At 39.1% G+C, this 14,841-nt stretch overlaps 3 protein-coding genes across 12 annotated transcripts in view; 2 read left to right on the top strand and 1 right to left on the bottom strand.

Annotated features, from left to right (window-relative positions):
- Positions 1 to 2,058, bottom strand: part of arhgap12b (Rho GTPase activating protein 12b) — a 42,600-nt gene extending 40,542 nt beyond the window's left edge. For 2 of the 10 annotated variants that reach the window (XM_043253856.1, XM_043253855.1), the window contains exon 1: positions 1,806 to 2,056. The gene's annotated coding sequence lies outside the window, so the exon portion shown is untranslated. Of the gene's footprint in view, positions 1 to 698; positions 884 to 964; positions 1,238 to 1,805 lie in introns of those variants that run through there. The other 8 variants (XM_043253857.1, XM_043253858.1, XM_043253852.1 and 5 more) reach the window with 7 other exon arrangements.
- A 997-nt stretch (positions 2,059 to 3,055) lies between these two features.
- hexdc (hexosaminidase (glycosyl hydrolase family 20, catalytic domain) containing) lies at positions 3,056 to 6,615 on the top strand. The gene is made up of 12 exons (XM_043253148.1): positions 3,056 to 3,420; positions 3,495 to 3,610; positions 3,681 to 3,768; positions 3,873 to 4,037; positions 4,201 to 4,384; positions 4,947 to 5,018; positions 5,098 to 5,296; positions 5,382 to 5,464; positions 5,569 to 5,641; positions 5,768 to 5,878; positions 5,969 to 6,058; positions 6,234 to 6,615. Exons 1-12 carry the CDS (start codon positions 3,337 to 3,339, stop codon positions 6,421 to 6,423), a joined length of 1,455 nt encoding a protein of 484 aa, XP_043109083.1. The 5' UTR covers positions 3,056 to 3,336; the 3' UTR covers positions 6,424 to 6,615.
- A 435-nt stretch (positions 6,616 to 7,050) lies between these two features.
- kctd2 (potassium channel tetramerization domain containing 2) lies at positions 7,051 to 12,841 on the top strand. The gene is made up of 6 exons (XM_043254075.1): positions 7,051 to 7,673; positions 8,520 to 8,628; positions 9,350 to 9,441; positions 10,483 to 10,578; positions 10,900 to 11,025; positions 11,733 to 12,841. The coding sequence occupies exons 1-6, from the start codon at positions 7,323 to 7,325 to the stop codon at positions 11,760 to 11,762; spliced, it is 804 nt and encodes a 267-aa protein (XP_043110010.1). The 5' UTR covers positions 7,051 to 7,322; the 3' UTR covers positions 11,763 to 12,841.
- The last annotated feature ends 2,000 nt before the right edge of the window (positions 12,842 to 14,841 follow it).

Genomic DNA, 14,841 nt, shown 5'->3' with positions numbered 1-14,841 from the left:
TTTCCCTAAGCGAAGCTTGGAGTGTGACATTTACACTCTAGACATGATCAAATTAAACATTCGTTACACAGTGGTCTTGAATATTACATAACATTTAGCAGCACCAAAGGCCGACACGACCTACTTTCAAATCAGCAAGTTGTAAATTTACTACAGAAAAGCAAACATCGCGACGAGAGGTTCATGATAGCTTTTTGTCTCCCACAAAACACAACTACCTTAATTTAGAACCTGGGGAAATAAACCTGAGATTTTCAAGGGTGTTTATATACGGACATCTGGTCTAGACAGAAAACATTTTGAATCCCACAATCTGCGCTTGAGGGATCTTGAGATTGCCTAGGATTACACTCACAAACACGGTCTTCTTTCACAAAATGCAAACTCAGTTTGCCCGGTTTTCAGCAAAGGAAATTCTTGAGAAGTTTTGCAAACCCTTTCAAGCTCTTTAAACGAAAGTGAACGGCTTAGATGTACCATCAGAATAAAAAAATAAAAAAAACGTATCGGATCTCAGGAGAAACAACTCATTTAGTCCAGTTACCCGATACAAGAACCTGACACTACTAAATGCAACAGTGTACATCATTAATACATCAGACGTAAGACCTGCTCTCTCCTTCCACGACTTTCACCAACATTTGAACTGAAAGAACTACACCTTTGTTTGAAAGTGATTCTATTGATTCTGTGTTCACCTGTGATTTTCGAGCTGTTTAAAAAGTCTTGCATGCGCCTTGTGATGGCTTGATGCTCGGCGGTGGTTCTTTGTCATTCATCTTGATGACTTAAAACAGACAGGCTCCCTTTCTGATTAAAATGCGTTCTCCTTTCGACGAACAAACACAAAGGACGGACAAAGCCAGTCAGAATAAAACGGGTTTGTTTGTCTAATCTACCGAGCCACTTAGCAGCCGCGAACACGAAGTGACCTTGCGGGCGGGATAGGCGTTATCGACATTACTTGCGAAGTGATTTTCAGCCGTCAGGTTCTCACACGTCCAACAGTATTTGTCTTTGTTCCAGCGGTTCATTCAGGACCGATGCAGATGAGCCGACGCTATTCCCACCGGAGACCCAGTCCAGAAGTAGAGAGCCCCGTTTCCCCTGGTAACCCGCCTTTGTTTGTGTAGCGGCTGCACTGGTCACTCATCACGGTCGCCGGTGCGGTCCCTCCCCGGGGAAGGCGACAGAGAGGCAGGGAGAACAAGGGGGAAGGGTCGGGTCGGTCCATAAACTTTCAAACAAAATACAGAAGTGGGCGACAAACCAACAGTTTACTGTGCTTAATTGCAGCTCGCTGAAACAAACTAATGATCACGACAATGCGTACAAATTGTTGCCAAAGGGGAAAAATAAACAATATGCCAAACGCAAAGATATATTTTTCTCTGCCCATAATAACTTTAATGGACCGTTTGCGCCGCTTTGACTGATGACAGCTTATCACCCAAAAACCAGTCAACGTTTAATCAAAACAAAGCACAAATTATAAACACGAGTCTGAGCCTTAACAGTAAATCACGACATAAACAGATGCGAAAATGAACGTTTGTCTCAATGCGAGGGAACTGCGTGTTGAAACACATGGCTGTAATTTAAAGACCCGATGGGAGAATTTTGCCGCAGCAACGATAGCAGGTTCCCCGACCACGGAGCCCCGAAGCGGCTTTCGTGGTTGGCCGCAAGGTAGCAAAACCGCCGTGCAACAACCAGCTCCGACGCTCCCGACAATGCAACTCTTTATATCTGCAACAATGCGCCTTTGAAGCACGGGAATGAACGCAGAATCCGCTCGTACTGACCTGGCGTTCAGGGGGATCTGGGAGCGGCCATGCCCGTTAGTTGGAGAGTCTCTGAAATCAACTTTTTCCCCTCCTTGCGGTCCTCGGCACTCGCGTGAAAAAAAAAAGATACGGCGCGGCAGCGAAACGAAACGCAAGGTCCGACCGCCTCGCGCTTCCAATCGCGGTCTGTCTCTGTGGGTGAGCGAGTGCGCACTCCCGCCTGTCCTGTGAAGCTCTTTTGGACTGCTGATGCTCCTGTGTTACTGCATCAGGCCCCCTCGTGGTGCTGCAAGGCTCTCGATCCTCCTCCTGTTCAGAGGATAGTACGCAGAGGCGTTTGCGTGGTTCTGCACAGCGCTCGGTCACACACATTTTGCACAAACGTCAAGTAGTGCTGAATTCAATTTATTGTATGCAATTCATGCATGTATATTTAGATATGTTTATTTAGGGGTCCATTTGTCTTCTAAAGACAGTATAGGAAAATACAGTTAGGAAGAGAGTATGATGATGATGATTATAGTAGCTATATTATTATTAATATTGTAGTATTTCTACTAATATTTAGTTATTTCTACTGTATTCCTGACATTCAACAAGCAATTGTGACGACGCACATTATGACATTTAAAAGGTTTATAGGTCTGTGAAATGCAAGTAACCTCAAAGTTGTTCACATTTCATGCATCACCCCTTGCACGATTAAAAAGAACCTACACATTTGAACTAATATGAATGAACATTTTAGAATGTCAATATTATGAAATTTTATAATGTCAATATTAGCAATGTACATTAAAACACTGTCCACTAGAGAGTGACATTTGCTACGTTTACTCCGTTCAAATTCTGTTGCAAGAGATTCCAGAATCATAAATGTGCTTATACAATGTAAATAAATATATTATATTATAAAAGTTACTTTGTTTGAAAAAAAGTTGTACTTTAAAATTTTAATTATTTACATTTACGAGGAGAAATATAGAATAATAAAATATAAATCATTATTCATTTTAAGTTTCTGTTATAGGCTGACATTTTAGTATTAATATTGTTAAATGCTACAATAAAATTTAATTTTGATTAGATGTCAAGATAAACCATTAAATTAATGCGCTTTTATTTTAAAATAACATCTATGCGGCGAACGACCGTTCACAACTTCCGGTCTCGAGCGGACATGCAAGCGCTTGTAGTCCTACATCTGCATAGCTATTTGTTTAAAAATGCACAAAAAACTTCAATGCCCATCGTGCATTTCAGGAAGTACGTCACGTTGGTGGGTATTGTATTGTAAACAGAGGTTGTTTTTCATGCCTAGCTTCATCACGTTCATGAGCTGAAAGTACATATTTGAAAAGGAACAAGGCTGATTAAGAAATATAACTGGAAGAGCCTCTTCCAGTTACAGAATCAGCACGTATTAAATGACAGTTTAGTAAGACTGTGAATATTAAGAGCACCAGTTATTAGGCTAACTCTGTGATATAAATATGAAGTGAAAATTATCTTTAAGACGATATCTTTAAGACGCTGAACTGTACCTGATATGGACCAGCCATTGCGCAATTGCAAAAAGTTCGTGCATTTGGACTTAAAAGGGGCGCCTCCTAGAATTGGCTATTTAATTGAGGTACAACTTCACTTACTCTTTTATGACTGTTTAAATAAAACTTAAATTAATCAACCACGAATATGTTTCCACAGCTGATCAAGTTATTTGCTGATCTCGGTGCCAATGGCTTGCTCATCGAATATGAGGACATGTTTCCTTATGAAGGAGAGCTGAAAGTTCTTCAATCTACAACTCAGCCTCCTTACAGGTGAGTATCTATTTCATTTTATTATTTTTTTCGATAATTTGACGGATAAAAACACCTTACATCCAAACAGCCGTGAGGAGATTGTGTCTATCCAGGATGCTGCGAACAGTAGAGGGCTGGAGATCGTTCCCCTGGTTCAGACATTTGGACACTTGGAAGTAACTATGAAACCTATTTTTGTCATTTACAGAGAGGAAGGATTATTTGTTCAGTTGAGTTATGCATATTCAAACTCTTAACTGTTTAAAATCTTCTTATTCAGTTTGTCCTGAAGCACGAGGTGTTTAGAGATCTGCGGGAGGTGGACTACTGTCTGGGCACCCTGAACCCACACCGTGATGCAGGAGTTAGACTGGTGCAAGAGATGCTCCAACAAGTCATGAAGCTCCACCCTAAAAGTACCACCCTGCACATCGGGGCCGATGAGGTACAGCCAGTCACTCAATCAATAAAATGCCGCATGCTTGGCTACAGTATAATAATTTCTACAAGCAAACCGCTGAGTATTCAAAGATGTTTGACATTTTAGGTTAGGGTGCTAGGTTTATAATGAACGAATGATTAATAATCCTTTTTTTTTTTTTTAATAGGTGTACATGCTCGGTCACGGAGATGAGTCCAAACATTGGTTGGATGTTCCAGGACGGAGTGTTCACCAGCTGTTCCTCAGTCATGTCATTAAGGTGGCAAAGGGCGTTCAGGAGAGCTCTCCCAACCTTAACTTGATCATGTGGGATGATATGCTAAGGTCCATGACTCCTGAGACCATTAAAGGCGAGCTGTTAACATATTTATCACCCATTTTGGAAGATTATCGTGATTTTGTTGCGTATATCAATAGTTCCATATGTATAAATGCATGCATAAAAAGGGATTTAAAAATTTTTTTGCAACTAAAAACTACATTTAAGAGGTTGTTCACTCAGAATGCACTTTATAAATGGTCGGTCTTTGACTCGAGCAATTTTATTTTTTTTTTTTTGTCAGACACCAGTCACTTCCCTTCAGTTGCTTTTTACATGCTTATGATACTTTCACCTCCTTCCCCTCGATACGTTAAAGGTCAACACCACTGTCTTTGCTGGGCAAAAATATCTTAATTAAATGTTCCACATCTTCCACATTGAGTCAACTTGAAATGAAGTGAATCAAATGGAAACAAAAATGTATTCTCATGTGATAGATGACCAAATCAAACTAAATTATATGCCTAAAGATTTATACTGCATTTTCCAATTTGTGGCTTACACTGTTATACTGTATAAACACTTTTTTTTTACACATTTTTTGCATTATACTAATAACAATTTCTATCCAATTTATGGTTTTATTTTAGAGAGTGGTCTCGTTGGATTAGTGCAACCGATGTTGTGGGATTACAGCCCTACTCTAGACGTGGAGAACACTGGTAAATTGGGTCAAAACTCACTTTACTATTAAATGTTTGATCGCGAAAAAGTTTGATTATTTTCCATTTGCTTTTCCAGTCATGCTAATGGAGCGATATAAGTCTGCCGGCATGAAAAATCAGTGGGCCGCCAGCTCTTTTAAAGGCTCGACCACTGTGCACACCTGTGTGACCAGCACTCAGAGACATCTGGACAACCATTTACAGTGGCTCAAAGTGGCACCCAGTCTGTCTGCTGGCATTGAGCTACAGGGAATCGCTCTAACTGGATGGCAAAGGTTAGATGTCGTCTTGACCATCAGTAGAATCGTAATTGTCTCACTGGCCAAGGCAACAACATATGTTTCTTTGTTTGCCCTTAAGATATGACCACTTGTCTGTTTTGTGTGAGCTGATGCCTGTGGGTTTGCCCTCTCTTGCATCCTGCTTGCAAACTCTTCTGCATGGTGAATCACTTATTTTCACTCCTATATATTTATTTAAAAAATTGGCGGATGAGTATATAAGTATTAAAATGTTTAACTTACTATAGCGGTTCACTGTGATTCAGGTGGCTTTACTAAAGAGGCTCAAAAGAAGGTGGTTGAGACACTTGGTACCGTGGATGTAGAAGACACAGAGAGGTACCGTATATTCATATCCGTGCCCTAAAAGATAAAAAAGCACGCATGAGTGTAACACTAAGAAACCTCAAGGGTTACTTTAAAATAGACTCATTTACAGAATATTCTTTGGCTCGTGTGTCCCAGATTGTCTTCTAGGACGTCTTCCTCATTTGCTGGGGCAAAACTAGCTGAACTCATAGTGAAGCTGGCGTCTTTGCTGGAGTCTGCAGAACTGAGACATTTTCAGAATAATATGTGAGTTTTTAGGGCCTCTTAAGTTTTAAAATGGTCTTGAAGCTAAGGCTGACTTTTCACCGAGCATTTGTATCATTCGTTGCATAACAGGTTCGTGAGGGGCTGGTTCACACCTTATCACAGGCAAAAAAAGACAGTTAACCCACTTATTGCCCAACAGATTGAAACACAAGTGAAAATGTAAGTTTCTTAATGTGTATACTAATATTTACACTACTTTTCAAAAGTATGTGGTTGCTGGTTACACCATGCGTCTTATTCATGTGAATTCTTAATAAGATCCTTTATATATATATATATATATATATATATATATATATATATAAAAAAAATCTTCTCTCATTTCCTCCAACAGTATTCTTGATGCTGTGGAGAGCCAGGTGCATGAAGTGAGAGGAGAGATGCGTCTGCTGTACACAGACTCTACCGTTCAAGAATGGGTGGACCAACATGTCACTCCAGTGCTGGAGCCTCTGCACAGCCTACTAAGAGACATTGAAACCGTTTTAAATGAAATGGGACTTTGTACCAAATCCATATTTTAAAGTTGGTCAATAAGCTTCTTTTGAAAACTTTCTTCGGTTCCATTCAAGCTAAACTGTACTTTCAGTACAATGTAAAACTAAAAGAAATAACTAAGAAAACTTGTTTGTGAATCACTGCTGTATTATTTTAATGTCAGCAATTTTATTTGTTGGTTTGTGTTATAAGGGTAATTAAATATAACATTACTGTAATATGTTTTTTTTTTTTTTTAAAGATTACCAAACAATATGCACATAAATGTAAAAAAAAAAAAAAATCTGTGCTGAATAAACCATTTTAAATTGAAAAGTTGTTGTTGTTGTAAAAATTAATCATCCACAAATTCCACAGTATTTTTTAGTATTATTGATACATCACTATAGTATTTATTCATATTTTAAATTAGTTTTTTTTTTTGTATTTTAAGTTTCCAATTTATTTCATATACCAAAGCAAAATGTTTCATTCATTCGTTTTTAGGTATAATATTTATATGTCGCGCCCTTATTTCTGTTACTAGATATCGTGTTAATAGTTTTAGTTTAAAATGATAATGAGAAAAATAATTCTCACATTATCTTTGGAAAAAAAAAAACTCCAAGTCCCCGCCCCCCTCCAGACTTTTATTTTGTCACATATGGATTTACTTGACCGGGAAGTGATAAGTTGAGTCTCACCCATAATATTTGTAGCTTGCATGGGTCGTTTGTATAAACAGAACGGATCAGTGTAGCGTTTTTGGGGGCAATCGTAAGCGATGTCGCCTCGCGCGCGCGTTACTAACACACCGCAACGCTTCGGTCGTCGTTATCAGTGCGCGTAAACCCGGTCCGTTCAGCGTAACAGCGCCGCGCGGAGCGCTAAATAAAGGCATTTAGTGTCTGATCAAGACGGAACTGACTGTCTGTGCTGCGAAAATATGGCAGAGTTGCACGTTGAGCCCAACGCGACTGGCATCATCGAGCAGACCGAGCATTGTGAGATCAGGGGCTCAGTGAACGTGAGGCTCCCTTCGCCGACGCTGGTGATTCCGCCCCGGAGCGGCTTGTCCAGTCCGGGGGTCTCCGGCTCCAGAGCGGTGTTTGGGTTCCCCATGAAGAGCAACCCTACTTCCCCGTCACCAGAAGCCACAGAGAAACCAGGATCTCGGTGGGTTCGGCTCAATGTCGGGGGGACCTACTTCGTAACGACCAAACAGACCCTGTGCAGGGATCCTAAATCGTTTCTGTATCGATTATGTCAGGAAGATCCAGATCTGGATTCGGATAAGGTAAGGCTCGGTTCACACCGGTGATGCATGCATCGCAAATTCAGTCATTTTTAATGCTTATAAAACATTAACATCGCACAGGATCGTATGTCTGCATTTGTACAGTATCCCATATCAAATAAATGCAATCAAAATGATAATTTATCCAAAAATGAAACGTATAGCATTATTTACTCACTCTAATGTCATTTCAAGCCTGTGATATTTTTTTATTATATAGAACACGAAAGGAAATATTATAATATAAGATTTTTGGTTTCGATTGCCTTTCACTGTATGGACAAAAAGCTGAGACATTTCTCAACGCGTGTTCTTTTGTGTTATACAGAAGAAAGTAAATGATTAAATGTTAGCAGAATTTTTACGTTTTTGGTAAACTGATGCAGATGGGTATTTGGAGCTAGGTTTTTTTTTTTTTCTCCTTATCTACTCCGGACCGTTAGTTATCTGATTAACCAGTTACCTTTCGCTCCAGTAACTGTATTTTATAGCAGGGCATTCGAGTGTTATTTACACTTCTGCAGAGGATTTCCTCTCTGAAGTGTTAATTTATGTAAAAATGGCCACAGTTTGAAGTTTCCAAATCACCAGAGCGTCTCATTTGAAAAAAAAAAAAAAAAGAAGCTGTTGTTGCCGCACTAGTTTAGTAAAAATCATTCAGTGTACTTCTGAAGAGTGATAATCGGGCATTACTCTGCCTGCTGCTCGGGTGACGTTAACCTGATGTTAATGGAATCAGCGGTTTTTCAAGGGGATTTCACAAATGATTCAACAATACAACTACAGTAATGATACGTTGCAATTGCCACAAGCGGCGTTTAACCTGTCGGTTGTGTTTTCTCACAGGATGAGACGGGGGCGTATTTGATTGACAGGGATCCCACATACTTCGGACCCATCTTAAACTACTTGAGGCACGGGAAGTTGATCATCAACAAGAACCTCGCCGAGGAGGGTGAGATGATCCGGGCATGCTGCCCTCAAAAACTTCATAATGGAACAGTAGTGACCTAGTTACATTTAGAAACATCATTTTTTTGTGTGTGTGGAAAGGGACCTCAGTGTACTCGTGTGACAGATAATTTCCTGCAGGGCTGGTGAGATCTTAAAAAGGCTTACAGTCTGTCACATTTTTTTCGTGCGTCATTGCTATAAATTGGGATGATGGGAATTATTGTGCGATGTCTTTTTTCATTATTAATGGGTTTGGTCTTATAGTATATAATCATCATCTTATATTGGCACGGACGTAGTGTTAAAAGGATAGATCTGGGGGCTGCTTTTAAAACAGTCAGGCTTATTTCAGTTAGTCTGACTTTATTGTCAGTTGATTTTGTTCAAAATTATTTAGACCAATGCAGAAAATGACATACGCCTGGCTTATTTGGTAACCCTGTTTTATGAAACGGGCCCCTGACATCTCTCACTCGCCTCATGCTCCAAATTTATACACAAATAAGATATTAAAAAAAAAAAATGGCAAGTGTTTTTCTTTCTACACAGAGAAAGTCAGTGGAATCCAATGTCGTTGGACCCCATTGATTTTACTCTATAGACAAAAACAATGGAAAAGTTCTTCATTTAGGTGTGAACTACGCTTTTAAGATTATGGATGTTTATTTACTGTAAAGCAGTAACCGCGTGATAGATTCTCACCGATTCTCCGACCGCTGCAGGTGTTCTGGAGGAAGCAGAGTTTTACAACATCGCGTCACTTGTGAGGCTGGTGAAGGAGAGAATACGAGACAATGAAAACAGAACGTCTCAGGTATGTGGGAAAACAACGGGACGCTTTGTTGGCTTGTTTTTCAGCAGATGTGCAGATTGGGATTGCTCAAAGGAAATATTTCATTCTCTGCCTTCAAGCAGTCTGTCCTGGAGGCACCCCTGGCCGGCACGTTTTGTATCTCTCCCTTAACAGATACACCCAGTTCAGGTCTTGGAGTCTCTACTAACGAGCTGAGGAGTTGAATCAGGTGTGTTTAATGAGGGAGATGAGCAAAATGCGAAGGGTGGGGATGCCTCCAGGACCAATTTGGGAACACCAAACCTTCTTTGAATCAATGTTTAAACGTGCTGTATGTATGTAGGATTGAAACAGAGTGGTTGAACTAGGTATTGCAGTCCAAATTCAAAATATTGGAGCCCAACCCCTCTTACTCAGACTTGACGCACACGCAGTTTGCCAGATTCCCACTCAAAAATTTTTTTTTTGTTTGCCAGCTTCTGTGAATTAAATTAAATATGCTCTGTTTTCCGCCACCTGGCAACCCGGGGTTCCGAAACACGAATGGGTAAATTGGCGGTGGGCGGGTTTCACAAACCAAAACAGAGGCCCACGTTCCGGGCCGGAACACACATTTTCTCAGGAGAATAACAGACTGTAGCATTGTTTTTCTGATGAACAAGTATGTTAGCTTAGCATGTCAGAGTCAAAATCACACCACCTTTAAGGTCTACCACTTCAGTGTAGACAAGCGCAGATTTTTAGACGTGATTTGAGAATTTTCTTCAAAGAAGACTTCTGCCCCTTCTCCCCCTTATGTCCTCATGTATGACTTTTGTAGAGAGCAAAATACGATTTGAATGTGCATGCTGTTCTTTTGCGTACAATGGAGAAACCACAGTATGGGGAAAAATATGTTCTGTTGATCAATATTCATATAGTCATAAAAACATTAAGGAAAGTAAATAAGTTAGTTATTCATTGTTTTAAGTTAACTATCTGATTAAAGGATGTTTCCAAAGCCTGTGCAATGACTTTAAGTCTGTTTTTGCCCCTATTTCAGAATATTATTGTTTTTTACAGGGCCCTGTGAAGCATGTGTATCGTGTATTACAATGTCAAGAAGAAGAGCTCACTCAGATGGTGTCCACTATGTCAGACGGATGGAAGTTTGAACAGGTAGCTTTGTTTTTACTTCGCTTCCCCAGCATTTGTGGTGCTGTTGACCAGTTTAGGTGTAGATCCTTTGTCTGGAGTATTTTGCTGAATTTTATTGGAGCATCTGTTAACTCAGACATAGAGAAGATGTCTGGATAGCCGCTTTGTTTCCACCGATTCTGAGATGTACGTGATCTTACGCAGTCGCATAGGTTGTACAGATTATACATGTTTTTAAGAAACAGAATGCCTACACCTTGCTTTAGGACTTACGTAAGACATTGTTTTTGTTGCTTATCTGTTTGCTATGGTATAAACTTGACTCAACTTGTCTTTCTCAAGCTCATAAGTATCGGCTCCTCCTATAACTATGGCAACGAGGACCAGGCCGAATTCCTGTGCGTCGTTTCCCGGGAGCTCAACAACTCCACTAACGGAATTGTTATCGAGCCCACCGAGAAGGCTAAGGTATGGTGGACACTTTTTATCATTCCCTTATTTTGTGTAATTTCTTTAAAAACTTTAATAGCAAAATACTTACTACTATTACGAATAAAATATATAGTTACAAAATATTGGCCAAAATGTGGATCACTTCAAACAAGCACAGCATACCTTGTCACATTTAAATAGCATTTGAGTTTTTATTTATTATTAATAATAATAATTATTATTATTTTATAGCCATGTTATTATAAAATCAAAACATATGGCCACATTGAGCAGCCCTAAAATAAGCAAACCAAACATGGCTTTTTTAAAAAGCATTTTAAATAGCAATTTTGTTTACATTTTCTCAAAAAGTCCTGATTATGATGATAATAATAATAATAATAATAATAATCATCATCATCATCATCATCATAATTATAATAATGGCATTAGTAATAGTACTAGTTAATAAAATGAATGATAATGCTTATAATCATTTTATTATTAATACATTTTGTTACAAAACAAAATAATAATTATAGCTTATTATATATATATATATATATATATATATATATATATATATATATATATATATATATATATATATGAATATAAATATATGCATGTTAATACAGGTAAATATTTTTTACATATTTACTGCAAGTGTGTTTTAGCAGACTGATGAATAAATGAATAAAAAATTGCACTGCTCATCATTATCCTCATGTTTTCTTCCACAGATCCTTCAGGAGAGGGGGTCCAGGATGTGAGGAACCTGGTGCCTGAGCCCACACAGATCTCCCATCCCTCACTTCCTTTCTCCAGCTCCTCCTCCACCATACAGCTGACCCCATCAGCCCACCACCCCTCACCTCGCCCTCCCCTCCTCCCTTGTGCCTTTCCAATGTGGGGGTTTCAGTCCCCCTCCTCCCTGCAGTGCTGCAACTTTAACCGATCAGCACCACCACTAACTATCACCGCTATTACCGACTAATCAAAAATGTGTCCGGGGCTAAACCTCAGACCATCACATTTGATGCAAGACTGGTCAGAGAGAGGATTACAGGAAAGGATTCATCATTCATCCTAATGCTTATTTATGCAGACTTCGTCATCGTCATCATCATCATCCACCTCCTCCTCATATCCCGGGTCATTATCATCATAATCTTTACAGCTGTTGGCTTTAAATGTTTTAAGGGGGGGGTTCAGTTGCCCCGGTTGATTCGGCTGCGTCCACATGACCATAATCTCCTCAGGACTTCCAAACGGCGTGCAAGATAGACTGTCGATACAGCTTCTCATAACAACTACATTAACTTACACTGTAAAATCATTAGCGTTCATTTCCTATTGCCTGGTCAGACCGAGAGCACAGCAGATGGTGCGACGGATAAAAAGAAGAAAGCGACTTTTGAACATGCAGTATTTTGTCTTCAAAGCGGCATGTTTGTTTTGTTAACTGTTCATTTATACCCGTCTGGAAAGGACGAGAGGAGAAGGGAGAACTCATACTGCCAATTGTCCGGTCAGATGCCCCAAATCGCGTGTCCATCGCTGTGAAGATGTCTCACATTTCCAGTTGGCTCCGGTTGACTTTTGTCATCTTAGATTTAATTTAATTTTTTTTTTTTTTTTGCCTTGTTGCTGTGGATATTTCAAAACAGGAAATTAAAAAAACGAAGAAATATGTGGTTTTAGGGCATGTGAGGATTATGTATATTCAAAACATATGTATTATGAAGAGGCTGAATGCAAGTCATTTAATTGTTGATATCTGTACCATAGTGGTCGTTGTTTTTTTTTTTGTTTATCGAGGTGAGTTTCTCTATTCGATTGGGGAAAGGTTCTCAATCGACACCTAACATACTTTTTTTAAAAGCCTGGTTGCCGAGATGTGAATTTGTTCGGTTGTGTGTTTCCTTTTAAACACTTTGTCAATGACTGGAAGAAAAAAAAACAAAAAACAGAAGACTTCTTGTGTAAGAGGTATCAGGCCCATATAGTTCAGGAGACTGTTGTTGGACAAAGTGCCCACAAGTTTTGAGTCCGGGCAAAACTGCATTAGTGGCTCTTTGTTGCAGTTTTTTGACACCAGATCTAACTCTCCCCGTAATGTTTTGGCTATTTAACTGTTTAACTCATTTTTGTTTAAAGTCTGATCACGTCAGTGGAATGTTTTTGAATGTAAAGGGCTCCATTTCTTTTATTTTGAAATACTAATATCATTTCAGGTCGATACTTTCATGCTTTATTTTAACATTGAATCTCTGTCTTTGAAACTGGTTGCCCTTGTTGTTTAAAAGCAGATAAACTTGATCTCCTGTATTTAGATTTTTTTTCTATCTACATTGTGGTTTCTCTGAATCTACTGTGAGTACATCACAAATTGTCAGTATTTGAATGGTATCCAGGCTGTATTTTGTTATTCGGTTCTTCATATCTATTGATGAAATATTGCTGAATCTAGGGGTCAGTCTAAGATGGCATCATGTTCGTGGACTTTAGGTGACATTTTTTATGGTCTGCAGTGGTTTAAAAGTGTTGTCTCTTTCTCTCTAAATACATTTAAGAAACGTTGACCTCCTTAAACTCGCGTCCTTTTAGGTCTGGTCAAATCAAGAAGGCAAAGTACTTCAGTTTGTGAGCTACTTTGTGGTTGTTGGCTTTCCCTTTCTTTGGTTGTGTTAATGTTTTCCCCCTCCTGGAGAGAGTTTATTTGTTCAGCCCCGATTATTAGTCATTGAAGCTCCTGTAACAGGACCTTGGCTCTCTCACAGGATCCTATTGTACATTTCCATTGTTCAGATAGGTTTAAGGTCTAATTTCAAAGAAGAAACCTAGATTCTGATCTAGGTGGCGCTGTTTAAGTCTCTCTCCGTCCCAGTTGTTTGTCTAGTGTTGTGCCTTTGACCTGTCGTGCCCTACACGTCTTCGCTCCTAGATTACTCTTCTTTAAAAACAGAAATTACGTTTATTTCATGTTTGTTTTGACTAAATCAGTACTGTTCCTTGACTCAGATACTGACTGTGCCCGTTTCCCCTGACTTTGTTATTGTTCTTGTTTCAGTGGTTCATCTGTATTTAGCTTTTCCACTCTTGGCCCATGCACTTTTCATTTTGCACCTACCTGCATTATACCGTTCTCATTGTGGGGATTTTGCTTTTAGATTTTGTTCTATTTTTAGAGTCAAACCCCAATGCGAGGCATAAGAAAATGTCATGAGCGGTCTCAAGTTTTATTTAGGAAACCGATATAGATGTCACATTGACTGCTAATGCTTTAAGCACTTGGTGAGACTCCTGTGTGTCTCTTTTTCCTCGGTAATCTGTTCTTCTTTAGATCTTGTGCCCCATGTTGTTTAAAATTTTAAAAAAAGATATATAGATAAAGATATTTTCTTTGTGAAAAAAGATACGCTGTTCTGAAAAAAAAAAAGGATGTTGGTGTTTTGGAACGCCAGCTTGGAAGCATGCAGTGTTTTGGGAATATAATGTTATACGCTGGGATGTTGTCATTATGTGAAGGTGAATTGGTGCATGGACAGCTGACAGATGGTATTAATAATAAGCGGAACTTTAAAGAAAAACATGGCCCTGTTCTGTACAGAAATCGATAAAATCAAACACAAGTACTACTGGAAAAACTTGCTTGCTGAGGCTAAATATGCTTATGCAACATCCCATGTATCTGATAAAAAAAAATATATAGCTTTCAACCAATGTTTTTGAGCTGGCCAAAAGTGCAGACCTCTGTCATAACTTTTTTAACTATATAAAAGTTAAAAAACAAGGTCCATGTTAAACATAAGAGTTGTTTTTTTCTGCCATAATAGTTAGTCAACAACA

Source organism: Puntigrus tetrazona, chromosome 12 (assembly GCF_018831695.1).
Source record: "Puntigrus tetrazona isolate hp1 chromosome 12, ASM1883169v1, whole genome shotgun sequence".
Classification (NCBI taxonomy): domain Eukaryota; kingdom Metazoa; phylum Chordata; class Actinopteri; order Cypriniformes; family Cyprinidae; genus Puntigrus; species Puntigrus tetrazona.
The sequence above is the reverse complement of the archived record's forward strand: the minus strand, read 5'-3'. Positions and strand labels throughout refer to the sequence as shown.

Excerpts from the sequence above, each read along its gene's own strand:
- hexdc (XM_043253148.1), top strand. The coding sequence starts at position 3,337 with ATGGACCAGCCATTGCGCAATTGCAAAAAGTTCGTGCATTTGGACTTA. Across the intron at positions 4,038-4,200 it reads TGCACATCGGGGCCGATGAG|GTGTACATGCTCGGTCACGG; the intron begins GTACAGCCAGTC and ends TTTTTTTAATAG. Across the intron at positions 5,297-5,381 it reads GCTCTAACTGGATGGCAAAG|ATATGACCACTTGTCTGTTT; the intron begins GTTAGATGTCGT and ends TTTGCCCTTAAG.
- kctd2 (XM_043254075.1), top strand. The coding sequence starts at position 7,323 with ATGGCAGAGTTGCACGTTGAGCCCAACGCGACTGGCATCATCGAGCAG. Across the intron at positions 7,674-8,519 it reads CAGATCTGGATTCGGATAAG|GATGAGACGGGGGCGTATTT; the intron begins GTAAGGCTCGGT and ends GTTTTCTCACAG. Across the intron at positions 9,442-10,482 it reads ATGAAAACAGAACGTCTCAG|GGCCCTGTGAAGCATGTGTA; the intron begins GTATGTGGGAAA and ends TGTTTTTTACAG.